This window comes from Rattus norvegicus, chromosome 8, assembly GCF_036323735.1.
Source record: "Rattus norvegicus strain BN/NHsdMcwi chromosome 8, GRCr8, whole genome shotgun sequence".
Lineage (NCBI taxonomy): Eukaryota > Metazoa > Chordata > Mammalia > Rodentia > Muridae > Rattus > Rattus norvegicus.
This window is the reverse complement of record NC_086026.1, coordinates 38,033,012-38,046,177: the sequence shown is the minus strand read 5'-3', so window position 1 is coordinate 38,046,177 and position 13,166 is coordinate 38,033,012. Positions and strand designations below refer to the sequence as shown.

The window sequence follows — 13,166 nt, the reverse complement described above, 5'->3', positions numbered from 1 at the left end:
GAGCAGAGGGTGACGGTCAGTCGATGCCCTCCATGAAAGAATATGGAATAGATGAAACATTTCACAGCACAGAAAGAGGAGCTGATGGGCAATCAGATCTTCCCCGGAGGGAGGCAGACAAAGACACAGGTATGGGGTCCTTTGGGCATAAGGCATGAAGTCAGTGGATTTTTCAATGTGTATTATTGATCTCAATTAAAGAAAATGAGCAGAATGGGAAATGAAGATTTCTGTGAGTGTATCTGTTCATGGGGCATGTCATGAACACATGAATACATCATGCATGGAAAATATGTATTTCAGCTCTTAGAGAGTGTGAAGGACTAGTTCCCACGGTAGTTCTAGACAAAGCTAGGCTCACTGCTGTGCCTCTGGTCTAAACCGGTCAATTTTGCTCTTTCCTTCTCAGGACTGATTGTCCTTCTGTAGCTGGTTATCTGTCTATCTTGTAAATCCATGCAATTGTCACGGGGAATCCAAGCCAAAGAAGACTGACTTTCAGTGAGATCTGTCACAGCTGCTGGACAATCAACTGACATTCCACCAAGAGCAAAGCCCCACAAATATCTTTTACACAGAGAATACAGAATCAATACTTAATCGTGCCACAAGGAAGACTCATTCCTAAGTTCCTCAAGCACAGAGGCAAAGGTCTAGATAGCTTTACGGTAGGGAAACTATTCAGAATATACCTGTGAATGGCTGTGCCTGAACAGCTATAAGGAAGAGTCATTGAAAAGTCAATAGGGATTGTCAAGCATTATCTGTGCAATGAAGAAAATGCTGGTGTCAGCGTACTTTCAATTGCTTATCAGAAGAACCTTGAAAACTATATTTAATGTGACATAATTATGGGGAAAAGCAAAATATTTATTTTTGATCTACAGAAATTTCTGAACACGGTCCAATTCACATACCAGGAAACACTCCCTCCCGGCTTCTCCACCATGCCTAGGAGAGGTATTTACTATGCTCCCTAGTCATTTATTCTGAGTAGAAAACAACAATTCTGTTGTCTTCCTAAGCTGACTGAGGCTGCAGGGGGTATGGGAGGGGCACACATTTTATTCCTTTTTGAATCTAGATCCCTTAATAAACTAGGAAAATCTCACATATTGGCTTGAAAATGAATACCCTGTATTTCCAAATGAAACTCTACATTATTCCTAGGTTCTTTCTGACAGTATCCACAGAGATCCTGAAGAACGGATCTCTTCCAAATCAGCCACGGTTGCTCTCCTCTCCTCAGGCTGCTTGGCACATTATCCTGACACACACTTGGCAAAAGGCTCTTCCTATTTTCCTCTACTTTCAGAATGTTATGGGAAGATGCCAGAAAAGCAGATGCTCTCCTAAGGCTCAGTGAAGATGTGGGATTTAGAGCATGTCTGCTGTTTAAGAAGCACTTCCCTGATGCAGCCTCGGTCAGGTTTCCAAGGACAGACCTGCTGCACAATCGCACAGGGGCCACAAGTCTCCTGGGTGCTAAATCCACAACTCGGCTCTTCGCTGCTCCGCTGTGCTCCTCAGGCTCCTGTCAGCTCTGATTAGCCTGAGTACCTTCAGACACTCGGCTTTAACAGAGCAGCCACCTGGCTCCCCTGCCTTAGTTCCATTGCAACTGCTATCATCTGTGTCATTTCCATGGAGCCCTGAGCACTGAGTGCTCAAGAGCTGGCCTGCTTCTATCTGAGCTAGTGGCTCTCGAGTTGCAAGGGAGTGAGTGAGTACTGGGCTACCCCCACCCTTGACCCACTTGAAGGCTACTTCTGCTCTGAGATAGTTTCTCTCAAGTACAGCCACACCTGGGCCATTTGTACATAGAAGAAACCATCACAAACAAGGAGGCTGGGCACAGATGCATTGTGGGTCTTCTAATCCCTAAACTCCCGTACTGTTACCATACCACGTGGTACACTAACTGCTCTGGGGATGCCAAAGTAGTAGCCTCCGTCTAAACTCTATGGCACTACAGTGAATTCTGCGAGGACTCTTGTAAAATGTTTCTAAAGTTTGAAATTAATAGCTAAGGGAACCCACACTATTAACTCACTGTCATACTGTTCTGATCCTGAGACTAAAAAGAAAAGAATCAGCTTATTTGTTGGGTTTTGGTTGTGTTTAAAAAAAAGAAAAGAAAAGAATATTCTTCAGTCTACATACACCCAGCTTTCAAAACTTTTAGTGTGTTAACAACACACCTCTCTCCACTCTCCTTCAGACACCCAAACCAGGGTCACAACGCTAGCTGTACTGTCCCCTAACAGCACCAAAAATATCAGTGCCTGTGCCTTCGATCCAATGGTTGACTTCCTGTGGAGTTATCTATCTCCCACAAGAGACAGCTTTTTCCAAACGCCTGTCTCTTCCCATCTACAAGTGATTTCCTGACTTCCCTATCTCCGGCCTTCTGTTCTTCTCCGATCCTGGAGCAGTCTCAGGCTGCACTAGAGTATTTGACAGAGAACTGCAAATCGCTTTCTGTTAACACTGGTTCCTTATTACACTAGAAGCCCCAGAGCCTGAGCTCTGTTGGCTGCTTAGACACAGCGGACCGTGCAGTCCGCGTCCAGCACCTTAGCACACAGCACTGAAATTGCTTCAGAGCTAGCAGGGCCTTGGAGATCGCTTTGTCCTCGCCTTTAATGCACAGGAGGAATCCACAGCTCACAATTTACTAATTTATCTATTTGCAAATAAACTCTTATCATCCATTCATTAGTTTGCATTTACAGGGGCTTCCAAATTGTATCTTCATTCTGTATTTCCTAAGCACAGTATGCAAAGAACAGCAGGTCAGCGAACACTGAAATAGCATTCCGGGTATGTGAAACACAGGAGACAAACCTACCTGCAGCTCCAGCTGAGCAGGCAGCATTAGAGGAGAGAAAAATAGTTACATTACCAATTGGACCGCAAGAGTTCCCTTCAGTTGGTCATTACCAATCTGGATAAAAAGATGAAGAAATACACAGCCCTGCTTTTTAGAATGTGTGAGAGGGGAAAAAAACAAGACAGATCAACTAAGATTGACCTCAAAGGCTACACACATGTGGCTTTTGCTTTGATGCAAGGAGCCTTGTGATGACCTGTACCCCGCCTCTTTTAAGAACCGAAGTGCTCAAACAACCACTTGACACAAGTATTCGCCTTGTTATTTTTTCCCCTTCAAAACAATGGGATGGAGCAAGCATTTCCCTGAACTTGGTAACGCACACGTGGTAACAGCTGGGCAAGAGGACAAGCGCAGACAGGGAAATAATACATAGAATGTATTGGAAAAGACCCGCTCACACAACTTCCGGCATATATTAATGAAATTCTTGAAGTTATATAGAGGGATCTGAAAGTTGTATGTATTTTGACTACAGGACCCTCTTAGAGGATATTTAAACAGTTTTCAGCGTCATTCAAGTCTGTCATGTGACTAAAAATGTTTAAATGTATTGTTAAATGAAATGCATTTCAAAGGGCCCTTCCAGCCTGTAAACAGACCAAGTGGGAAGAGGCCCAATTTCTCTTGTCTGCTGCAAGATCCCAAGGCAGGAGACGACGCTCCGGCTCACGTGGGTGCCTCCACGAGTCACTGCTAGAAAGAAAGAAGAAAGGAAGACCAAACAAACCAGAGCTAGAAAAGGCTAGAGAGGTGTGTGTGTGTGTGTGTGTGTGTGTATGTGTGTGTGTGTGTGTGTGTGTACATGCACTTGCGCACATGTGCGTGTGCATTTTATGTACAAGTCAAGTGTAAACAAATCTTTTTACACACTAGCTGCCACAAACACAGACATTACACAAAACCATATTACTTTCCGTATACACACACTGTAGTTCCTAACTCAGGTTCAAATACAGCCCACAAAATACTACAAAAACCATGTTGGAAACATGTTGGAAATGCAAGTCTGAAAACCTCTGCAGACTCGCAGCCTAAAGCGGAGACACAGACTGCACAGTAACACACTAACCAGCTCCTGAATGTACAGCTGTGCTTTAAGCTGTGCCAGGTGTGTACCCTGAACCTGCCCCATTAACCGAGACAGATCCCTTCCCAGGGACACTTGCTAATTTCCCCTGGAAACTACAAATAACCAATTTAGTTACCCAGAATTTCCTTGAGGGCTATGATTAGACTCAGATTAGAATGGCTGGAAATACAAATATTTTAGGTTGGAAAGTGTAGCTTGGTGGAAGGGTCCCTGCTTAGCCCATGTAAGACCTTTGGTTCAATCTATAGCACCAAAAAGAAAAAAGAAAAGGAAAAAAAATTAAGTAAAATAGAATTAATTATTGTAATTAAATAAGCCTAAGTCTCTATTTTGAAACTCTGAATTCAGGAACATGGAGAGCTACCATACTTTAAGTATACTAATTCATGAGCTGCCCAAACCCAGGCCTGCAATCATCGACTTTAGGACAGTCATGTCAGCTTGCCAGGAACAGAATCACTGAGAAAAAGCACTTCCGAAAAATAAGATGATCTAGGGGGCACATGAAAGGCCAGACACAAGATTTCGAAGTGAATGATTATCAGGCTGAACCACAAAGCCCTGAGAGAGCTGTCTGAGAAGAGAAAGGTAGCGGCCAGCCAGGAAGTGTGCGCCCGTTCCCACTTACTCGGATGCGTTTGGCTCTGCGCATGTCATCGGCTGTCAAAGTGGTCTGGGTAGGCACTAGGCTCTCTTCTTGCTGTGGCTGCAGGTGCAAGGTGTGAGTTTCTGGTTCCTGCTCCAGAGAAGTCGGGGTTTCCTGTGGCAGCTGAGGAACTGGGATGGACGCTTGTTCTGGCTGATCTAGTCCGTTCAGAGCAGCTGGCTCAGCCTCATCAAACTGCTCCTTTTCGGGGAAATGCAGCAAGTCCTGAATTTCGCAAACACCAGGAATTACCACCCGATCTACATGAAGATCGGTGATACAGGGGCTACTTATTGGCTCAAATTTAGAATCAGTGGTATTAATTTACTTACGAGAGAGGGTCTTGCTACATTTTCTAGGCTGGCCCTCTTATATCAGCTTCCTGAATGGTTAGGACTATAGAACAGGACACTGAACCCAGCTATGGCTTTTTAAAAATGATTGGCATTATGGGGCTGAAATAATACTCTCCCTCTAAGAAAGTTAGCCAACAGGTGAACACGTACCAAAGGCAAAGACTGTAAAACAGTTTCCTGGTCACAGAACAGGAAAATGATAAAATCTCTCTAGGGTATCAATCACTCTAATGGTTTAAATTAATTAAGCAAAGGCTTCCCAGAATACCTCTGGTCAGCTTTAAAATGTTAGCACAGTAAAGGTAAATCTGAACTGTAAGTAACACTTCAAAATGTCCTCTTTGTCCTGTTCCAATCCTGCTTTAGCTGACAGGACAACACTCTAATAAGACAGAATTATAAACACCAGCACAGCTGCGTCTGGAGAGGAGCTCCTCAGAGCCCAGTACCTGTGTTCCATCGTCACTCTTTTCCCCATTTTCACTGGTGATTTCCAAACGGATAAATTTTGGAGGACGTCCAGGCCGCCGGCCAGGGCCAAATCTCCTCTTGCCTCGACCCCTTCCTCTGCCTCTTGTTCTGGGGACAAGAGATCAGGGTTACAAATAGTCATCACTTGGCACCCCATGCATTATTCCCTGGGAGTTCTTACAGACACCAGAGTCTGAGTTCCTCACTTTATTAGTTCCCCGGTTCTTCTTTGATGGAAAGCACTGTTAGGCTAATGTGTGTTTTCTACACTGCCAGCTTCTCTTTAGCGCAGGGATGTCGTAAAATTATTGGGAGGAAATAAGAGCTATAAAAATAAAAGCACTGCTAACACTTTGCTGGTGAAAGGAGGTGAGGAAAGCACATAGCACGGACCTGCTTGCCCCATGGCTCCTCCCATCATTCAGTCCACTCTTTCTCCTTTGCATCAGCTTCTGCACCTTCCCAGAAATGTGGCTAAATTCAATTAAGTCTTCTTTTCCACCACTTTCTAGACAGTCCAAACAAATTTCTAACCCCCACTCTTCCATTACAGGCCAAGTAACCACCCATTAAATCAGTCCCCTTTAACTGATTACAGACACACAAAGCAGCCCTGTCCCACGACTCCTGGGCGTGGCTTGTAGCTCAGTTGGTAGGGTGCTCGCCGAGCTCCCCAGCACTGCTACACCAGGGGTGGTGGCACACCATTGTGATTTCAACACTCAGGAAGTGAACACGGGAAAATCAGAAGTTCAAGATCATCCTTGGCCACATACATAGCAAGGTCAACGCCAGCCTGGACCACATCAAACCATATTGGGAAGGGAAAGAGAGGAGAGGGAGAGGAAGGAGGAAGGGAAAGGGGGAGGGGGACAGAAAAGGGGAAGGAGGAAAGAAGAGGGGATGGGGAGGGGAAGAGGAAAGAGAGAGAGAGAGAGAGAGAGAGAGAGAGAGAGAGAGAGACTGAGATTGCATTATAGTCAGCAACAGAATACTTGCCCCACATGTATGAGGTGTCCTGGCTAAGGCAGGAAGCAGTGTGGGTGGACTCAGAAAGAACATCACACATTTATTTTGAAAGACCTGTGTGATGATGGCTTGCCTTGACTGTCAACCTGGCTAGACTGAGAAGCACCCTGGACATTAGCAAAGAACCTTTGTGTGTATGACTGTTTCCAGAGAGAGTTTCCTAAGTGGGAGAGAGCTGCTCTAAATGCAGACAGCACCATCTCACATACTGGAGGTCTCGATGTTCTAAGAAGGAGAAAGCCACTACCACAGGTGTCATTTGCTGCTGTCTGGCACTGTGAGGTGAGCAGCTCTGCTCTGCCACGCCCTTTCCGCCACAAGAACAAATCAATCCTTTCCCCTTGGATTACTTTCTCATTTACTTTGTCATAGCAACGAAGAGCTATACGTGTGTGGCATGCATATAATATAAATCAGATCCTGTTTCACTCTTCCATACAGTTACTTAACAAATACATCTTTTCCGGGAATGTTTTTCCTTTTGCTTTTTTCTGAGATGTCTTACTACTACTCAAACTCCTGAGCCGAAGGGAATCATCCTGCCTGTCAGTCTCCGACTGACCTGTGACTACAGCTACCCAACACCTCACCTGGACTTCAGGAACTGTTAAAAGATTCTTTTTTATGGAAAGTTCTGAATATAGGCAAATGGAGAGAAAAGAATAATGAGCCAATATATTGATACTCAACTTTAAGACTTACTTATGACAAGCTTATGCTATCTTTACCCCCACTACCTCCTCACAAATTACCCATTAGGTATCCTTTATCTGAAAATACTTCAATAAACATCTCTGAACCTTAACAACTCTACATATGCTTACATGAGTATAAAGATACAATGTCATTATCACACCTAAAAACATGATAGTTGTACATTATTAATAGTAGCTAGTGAACATTTTACCTATGTGTCATACACTATGCTAAGCACTAAAGACATCGCAACATATGTGACAGTTCTTACCCTCAGAGATCTGGTAGAGACTGTAGGCAAGCAAACGAAAAGTCATAATGCAGTATAAAAATGCTACAATGAAGCATGTGCACACTTTTAGGGATATTCAAGCATGAGTGACTTGATTCTCGTTGCACTGTCCCCTCCATGGACACTCACTCCATGGTCCTATCCTAGCCCTTGTCATCTTAGTAAAAAGCTCCATTATCCCTAATCCACCCATTGTCCACCAGAAAGCATCTCTGCTCTCCTGATCACACTGTCTGCTACCTGGATTCAGCCTCTCATGCCCACTCCCACCCCTGCCCTTTCTTCTTCCACAGCAGGCTCTCCCAGGACGCTCATAATCACTGTTTGCTTTGGGGCCCCACCCCTATTGCCCTTCTTTATTCTCCCTCTGTTGAGGTGTGTAATTAAGCCACAAGCCTGTGTCACTAAGCTCCCTGCCCTATCTCTACTAGTCTTCTCGTGGCTGGAAAACAGCACACAGGCTTGCTGTGGTCTCTTTCCTATTTTGTGACCCTGAACCCAAGGTTAGCACTCAGAATTGTAGGCAATCACATGGCTCTTCCCTAGAATATTTTCTTCCCTGTTTTCCTAAATGTAGTATTATGCCAGCACCTATCTTTCCAAACCCTCTAAAAGTGGATCTATTCCGTTACTACTGCCCTTTTCTAAGGAAGTCTCACCCTCCACTTGACCTGTTGACTAACTTCTATGAGACTCGGTTTTCAGTCTTACCCCAGAATTAGCTAGACTAATATTCTCATTTTTATCCAGAATGGTCTTTTGAAAACCCAACATCACAGCTTTCTCTGACCAAGACTTTCTAAAGACCACCTGTCATACTTAAAGTTTAAACTTTGTACCATCTCCCGTAAGCCCAATCTGACCCAGCCACTGCCTGATCCATCCTCCATGACTCTCCCCTGTCTCTTTTTAATATGGACGAATTAAGTATATAAGAAATCATAGTGCTCAGAAAAGTGTGAAAATCAGGATGCATATCACATCAAATGTATATGATGTCTTAAGGATTCTTCACTCAGGGGGTTGGAGCAATGCCTTAGTGGTTAAGAACATTGACCGTTCTTCTAGAGGACACAGGTTCAACCCCCAGCACCTACTAATAGTCTGTAACTCCAATTCCAGATAATCTGACACCGTTTTCTGGGCTCCACCAGTGCACACATATGGTGCACAGACATGCATTCAGGAAAACCACCCATTGAGATAAAATAAAAATAATAAGTAGTTTTAAAAAATTCCCAATTCAGAATGTAGTTAAAGGAGCATTAACCAGGGTAAAGGAGTAAAGGATCTCTCAACATAGGTATGGGTTTTTCTGGAAAAAAATAAACAGCAAATAAAAAAGTCCCCAAGGTATTCAGCAGCCCACCTGGTTACCTGTACATACATGCATTCGTGCACACACACACACACACACACACACACGCACACACGCACGCATGCACACACACGCCCACCTGGTAAACACATCTAGCTTCTCATCGTGAGAATTGAGGTGCTGTTGTAGTTGCTCTGAGCTGATAAACCGCCGGTTGCACTCATAGCATGGCCAATTCTTCTCTTGCTCTCGAAGAACTGTAGCCATGGAAGAGAAATCATAATTTATGGCTGATGATCAACAGACCCCAGGAAGACAGAGCTCCTGCTGTCTCCGCCATTCTTATCTCACTGTAGACAGGAGCTGCTATTTGCATTAATTTCTTGTTATAAAATCAAAGGCTAAAATTTGGCAGAGAAGTGGCTTTTAGAATCTTATTTTAAAGCATTCATGTGAGGCATCAAAAGACCCACAGTATCAAACCACCCTCCCTTACCCCCTCGACACATAAAAACTCTAAGGAGATCTTTACTTAGATAACTTCTTGGTTCAGATCCAAGTTTCATAATTAAGGATATATCTTATCACAACAAAAGTCAGTGGCCAATACGGTCTAACAAAACATCCATATCTCCAAAGGCTGAATATATGCATACCCATGACCCAGCATCCATTCCTTTCCCAGCTCTACATCCGACCCAAGTGTGCACAGAACACCTCTTAAAACACATGCGTAAGAAGACATCAGGCACACTCCTGTCCACAGTTGTGTGCTGGAAAAAACCTGATGGCCTTCATGCCTGGTCCTTTGGGGGTAACCTCTAAGCCACTGGAACTTCCTGAATGACGGGAGGTTCTTTGTTATTGGATGGGGGTTCCACATCCTACCTGACTTTATCCTGCTGTCTCAGGGTGGGAGCTCCTTTGGCTAGAAAAACATGGCCTTGTGATTAGACGGTTGGTGTTTTCAGCTTGCTGATGTGTCTTACATCAGGAAGGAAGGGAAGCTAGAGACAGAGCTCAATCACATGGCCAACCACCTCATTAGTTATGCCTGTGTGATAAAGCTTCAATAAAAGCTCTGGACAACAAAGTTGAGCCTTTATGCTTGGGTTCAATAGTTCAGTGCCTCAGGAGGACACATACGTCATTCTAAGATCTATGTCTCTGCATTTGGCTGGTTCTGAGGCCTATCTTTTATTATAAAACTCTAATCACTCATTTTAGTACTTTCCTGGGTTCCGGGAGTTACTCTAATAAACTATGAAGCCTGCAGGGGTAAGGGGAGTCCCTAAATTGTGGACAGAAGTATGAGTGGCAAGGGAACCCAGAATTCTGGAGCTCCTGTGTAAAGTGAGTCTTGTGGAAAACCATGCCTTTAACCAATAAGATGTTAGCTAATTCTGGGTACTTAACATCATAACTACACCACACAACTAAATCTACAACAAGGTAGACAAACGGTTATACAGTCATGAGTAGAGTCCCTGACAGCAATGATAATATACAAATTTACATAAACAATGTAAATTTAGCTCAAAACTATGTTCACCGGGAAGTTAGAAGTTTGGCTCAGTGGGAGAACGTTTGCTGAGCAACCCCAAGGCCTTAGGTTCAGTTCCCAGCTCCAGAAACAAAGAAAATACTACGTTCAAGCAAAAGATGCCCAAATACGAGGTTGGGGATTTAGCTCAGTGGTAGAGCGCTTGCCTAGCAAGCGCAAGGCCCTGGGTTCAGTCCCCAGCTCCAAAAAAAAGAAAAGGGAAAAAAAAAAAACAGATGCCCAAATACAAAAAAATGCTCCTGTTATCATATCATTCTGTTCATCCACGATTCATTAATAAGCAATTAGTGAGTGTTATTAGAAATCAGGACAGTATACTTGGTGATCTGCACAGGTGTGTCCCTGTGAAAATTAACCAAGCTGTATACACTTCGTTGCTTGTGAATCCCTCTGTAGGTAGAATATACTTCAATAACATTTACATTAAAAAAAAAATAACCAAGGTTGGTGCTTGTTTCACTATATGTTCAGATGTGGTTAATTCCAGACAGGCATCTTCCTCTGACACCAGGGTCCTAATTTGATGGCAGGAAGTTTCCACTATATTCAATACTATTTTCTGGCCCTAGAAGTGTAAACCTGTCGGTGTAATTGGACCCTAGGATAAAAAGGAGACGTGTGGCTCTGAGAAACCTACTCTTGGATCTTGGGAGATATACTGAGATGGGAAAATCAGAGGCTACGTGTAAAAAAGGTACACACAAAAGCCCAAGCACCTTTCCTTTCTTCTTCAGATATGTCGTGGATTTTCTGATTCACGAACTCGGCATAGGATGCAGCATACCACACCTAGAAGAACCAAGGACATCATTAAGAACCAACGGGCATTGCCAGTTGTGCTTTGCATGCTTAAACTACCCCTCCTGCTTACATGAAACAACTCGGGCATTTCATTAACATATCCATCAACAGTAACAGCCACACCGTGGGCCTCCACCATACTCATCTGGCAGATGACCCATGGGGCATTGAGGATCCAGATGCTTTGCCTGTTCCCTCTTCCTTCGAAAAAATTCATCTGGTTATTTAAAAAACAAAATCTCAAGGTTTACTTTCATTGTATCTTTACCTAAATAAAACAGCTACATTTAAAGTTAAAACTCTACATTTAAATCTGGGTCTTTATACAGCTGTCATCTGTCATGCAGGTTAGTGATGGGACCATGGATGGGACTGTACCAAATGTTCTCCCGGTTTCCCTACCCCCCTTAGCTTCTGCTTCTGTTCACTCTCCCTGGCTGTCTCCGGCCCTGTCTACAAACTTCCATATGTTGCTGCTGCTCAAAGCTTAGTCTAAACCCTGAGTCTTATTTCCTTTCTGGTATCACAGCCATTTTCAACCAACTCCATGCCGATAACCAACTCCTAAATCTTTTTCTTTTGCTTTAGTCTCATCCCTCGAGTCTCACACATCCCAGGCTGGCCTCAAACTCAGTAAGTAGTTGAGAATGGCCTTGACTTTCGGGTCCTTCTGTTTCCATCTCCTAACTGCTAGGATTAAAGGATTGTGTACCATATATGGTTTATGCAGGATTGAAGATGGAGGCCAGGAATTTGTGCATGCATCCCTACCCCTTTCATAGTTTTATTTTTAGACAAGATTTTACTAAGTTGCTCAGACTGACCTCTGACTTGTAACTCTCTTGCCTCAGCCTGGTGAGTAGCTATGACTACCAGTGTGCACTACCATGCTCAGCTTTCATCTCTAATATTTAGGCAAGAATGGTTTTGCTGTCATTTTGATTTTGTAGTGCAACCCTCTATATGTGCTAGCAAACTGCTCTACCACTGTCAGAAGTTGCCATCTCCAATTTTAAATGTCCTACCTCCCAGCAGGTACTCAGATGTAAAACTTAAAACATGTCTTCTGTTTCTCCATTTGTCTCAGTAACCTTTAGCAAGGACCATCCTCAGATGTGACACATTACCTATTCAGTGTTTAAGCTACCAGATTCACGCCAACAACCATCTCCTGGCTAGACTACCACCTGGCCTTCTAACTGGTCTCCTTCTTCCTTGTAATTCCCAGCCACAATGGTGGTGGTGGTGGTGGTGGTGGTGGTCATCCTCTTCTCCTTCTTCATCTGTTTATTTTCTGTGTATGAGTATTTTGTCTTCATATCACATATGCCTTGCCTGAAAAGGTTATCAAAAACCCTGGAACTGGAGGTTACAGATGGCTGTGAGCCATCATGTGGTTGCAGGAAATTGAGCCCAGGTACAGCAAGCGCTCTTAACCTCTGAGTCATCTCTCTAGGCCCAGGGAGATCTGGTACAGGTTTCCATTTGACTCCTCACTTTATGGTAAACCTGAAAGGCTTAAGGATGATGCCCAAAGAACTCGGTGATCTCCCCAGTACATCTACATACCTCAGCCTCGTCACAACCCACCAATGGGCCAAGACAGCTACCGGAACATGCAGAGTACTTCCCAGCCTGGAGCTGGACTCCGGGAATGCAGGGTTGGTGTTGGTCCCTCTAACTCTGCTGTCCTCAGCCTTCCCCTCTTAGCAAGCCTTCTATCCAGCATATCCAAGTTGGTCCCTGTCCTGTTACTCACTCTCTTTGTGCTACGACACTTACTCCATTTGATATTAGCTGTTTTACATCTTTCTGTTCACCTCTCCCTTAGATTTAAGTCTGCTAGACAGAGGGGAAGCTTTATTTTTCTTAATGTAGGAAACACACCTGCAGTTCAATATGTATTAACTTCGAAGTGAATTAATCATGCATTAAATATATATGACTGTAGTTGTATAAGGAGACTTCTATAGAACAACGTTCTGTAGACTCTGTGTTCCACAATTC

The 13,166-nt window shown here is 43.8% G+C and overlaps 1 protein-coding gene across 2 annotated transcripts in view; it reads right to left on the bottom strand.

Annotated features, from left to right (window-relative positions):
- The window catches only part of Prdm10 (PR/SET domain 10), a 103,698-nt gene that overhangs the window by 39,730 nt on the left and 50,802 nt on the right, over nucleotides 1-13,166 (bottom strand). For both annotated transcript variants that reach the window (XM_017595995.3, NM_001427772.1), the window contains exons 8-11: nucleotides 11,075-11,147; nucleotides 8,934-9,051; nucleotides 5,438-5,567; nucleotides 4,615-4,857 (exon numbers count right to left, since the gene is read on the bottom strand). In XM_017595995.3, coding sequence (XP_017451484.1) covers nucleotides 4,615-4,857; nucleotides 5,438-5,567; nucleotides 8,934-9,051; nucleotides 11,075-11,147 — 564 coding nt within the window. The remainder of the gene's footprint in view (nucleotides 1-4,614; nucleotides 4,858-5,437; nucleotides 5,568-8,933; nucleotides 9,052-11,074; nucleotides 11,148-13,166) is intronic.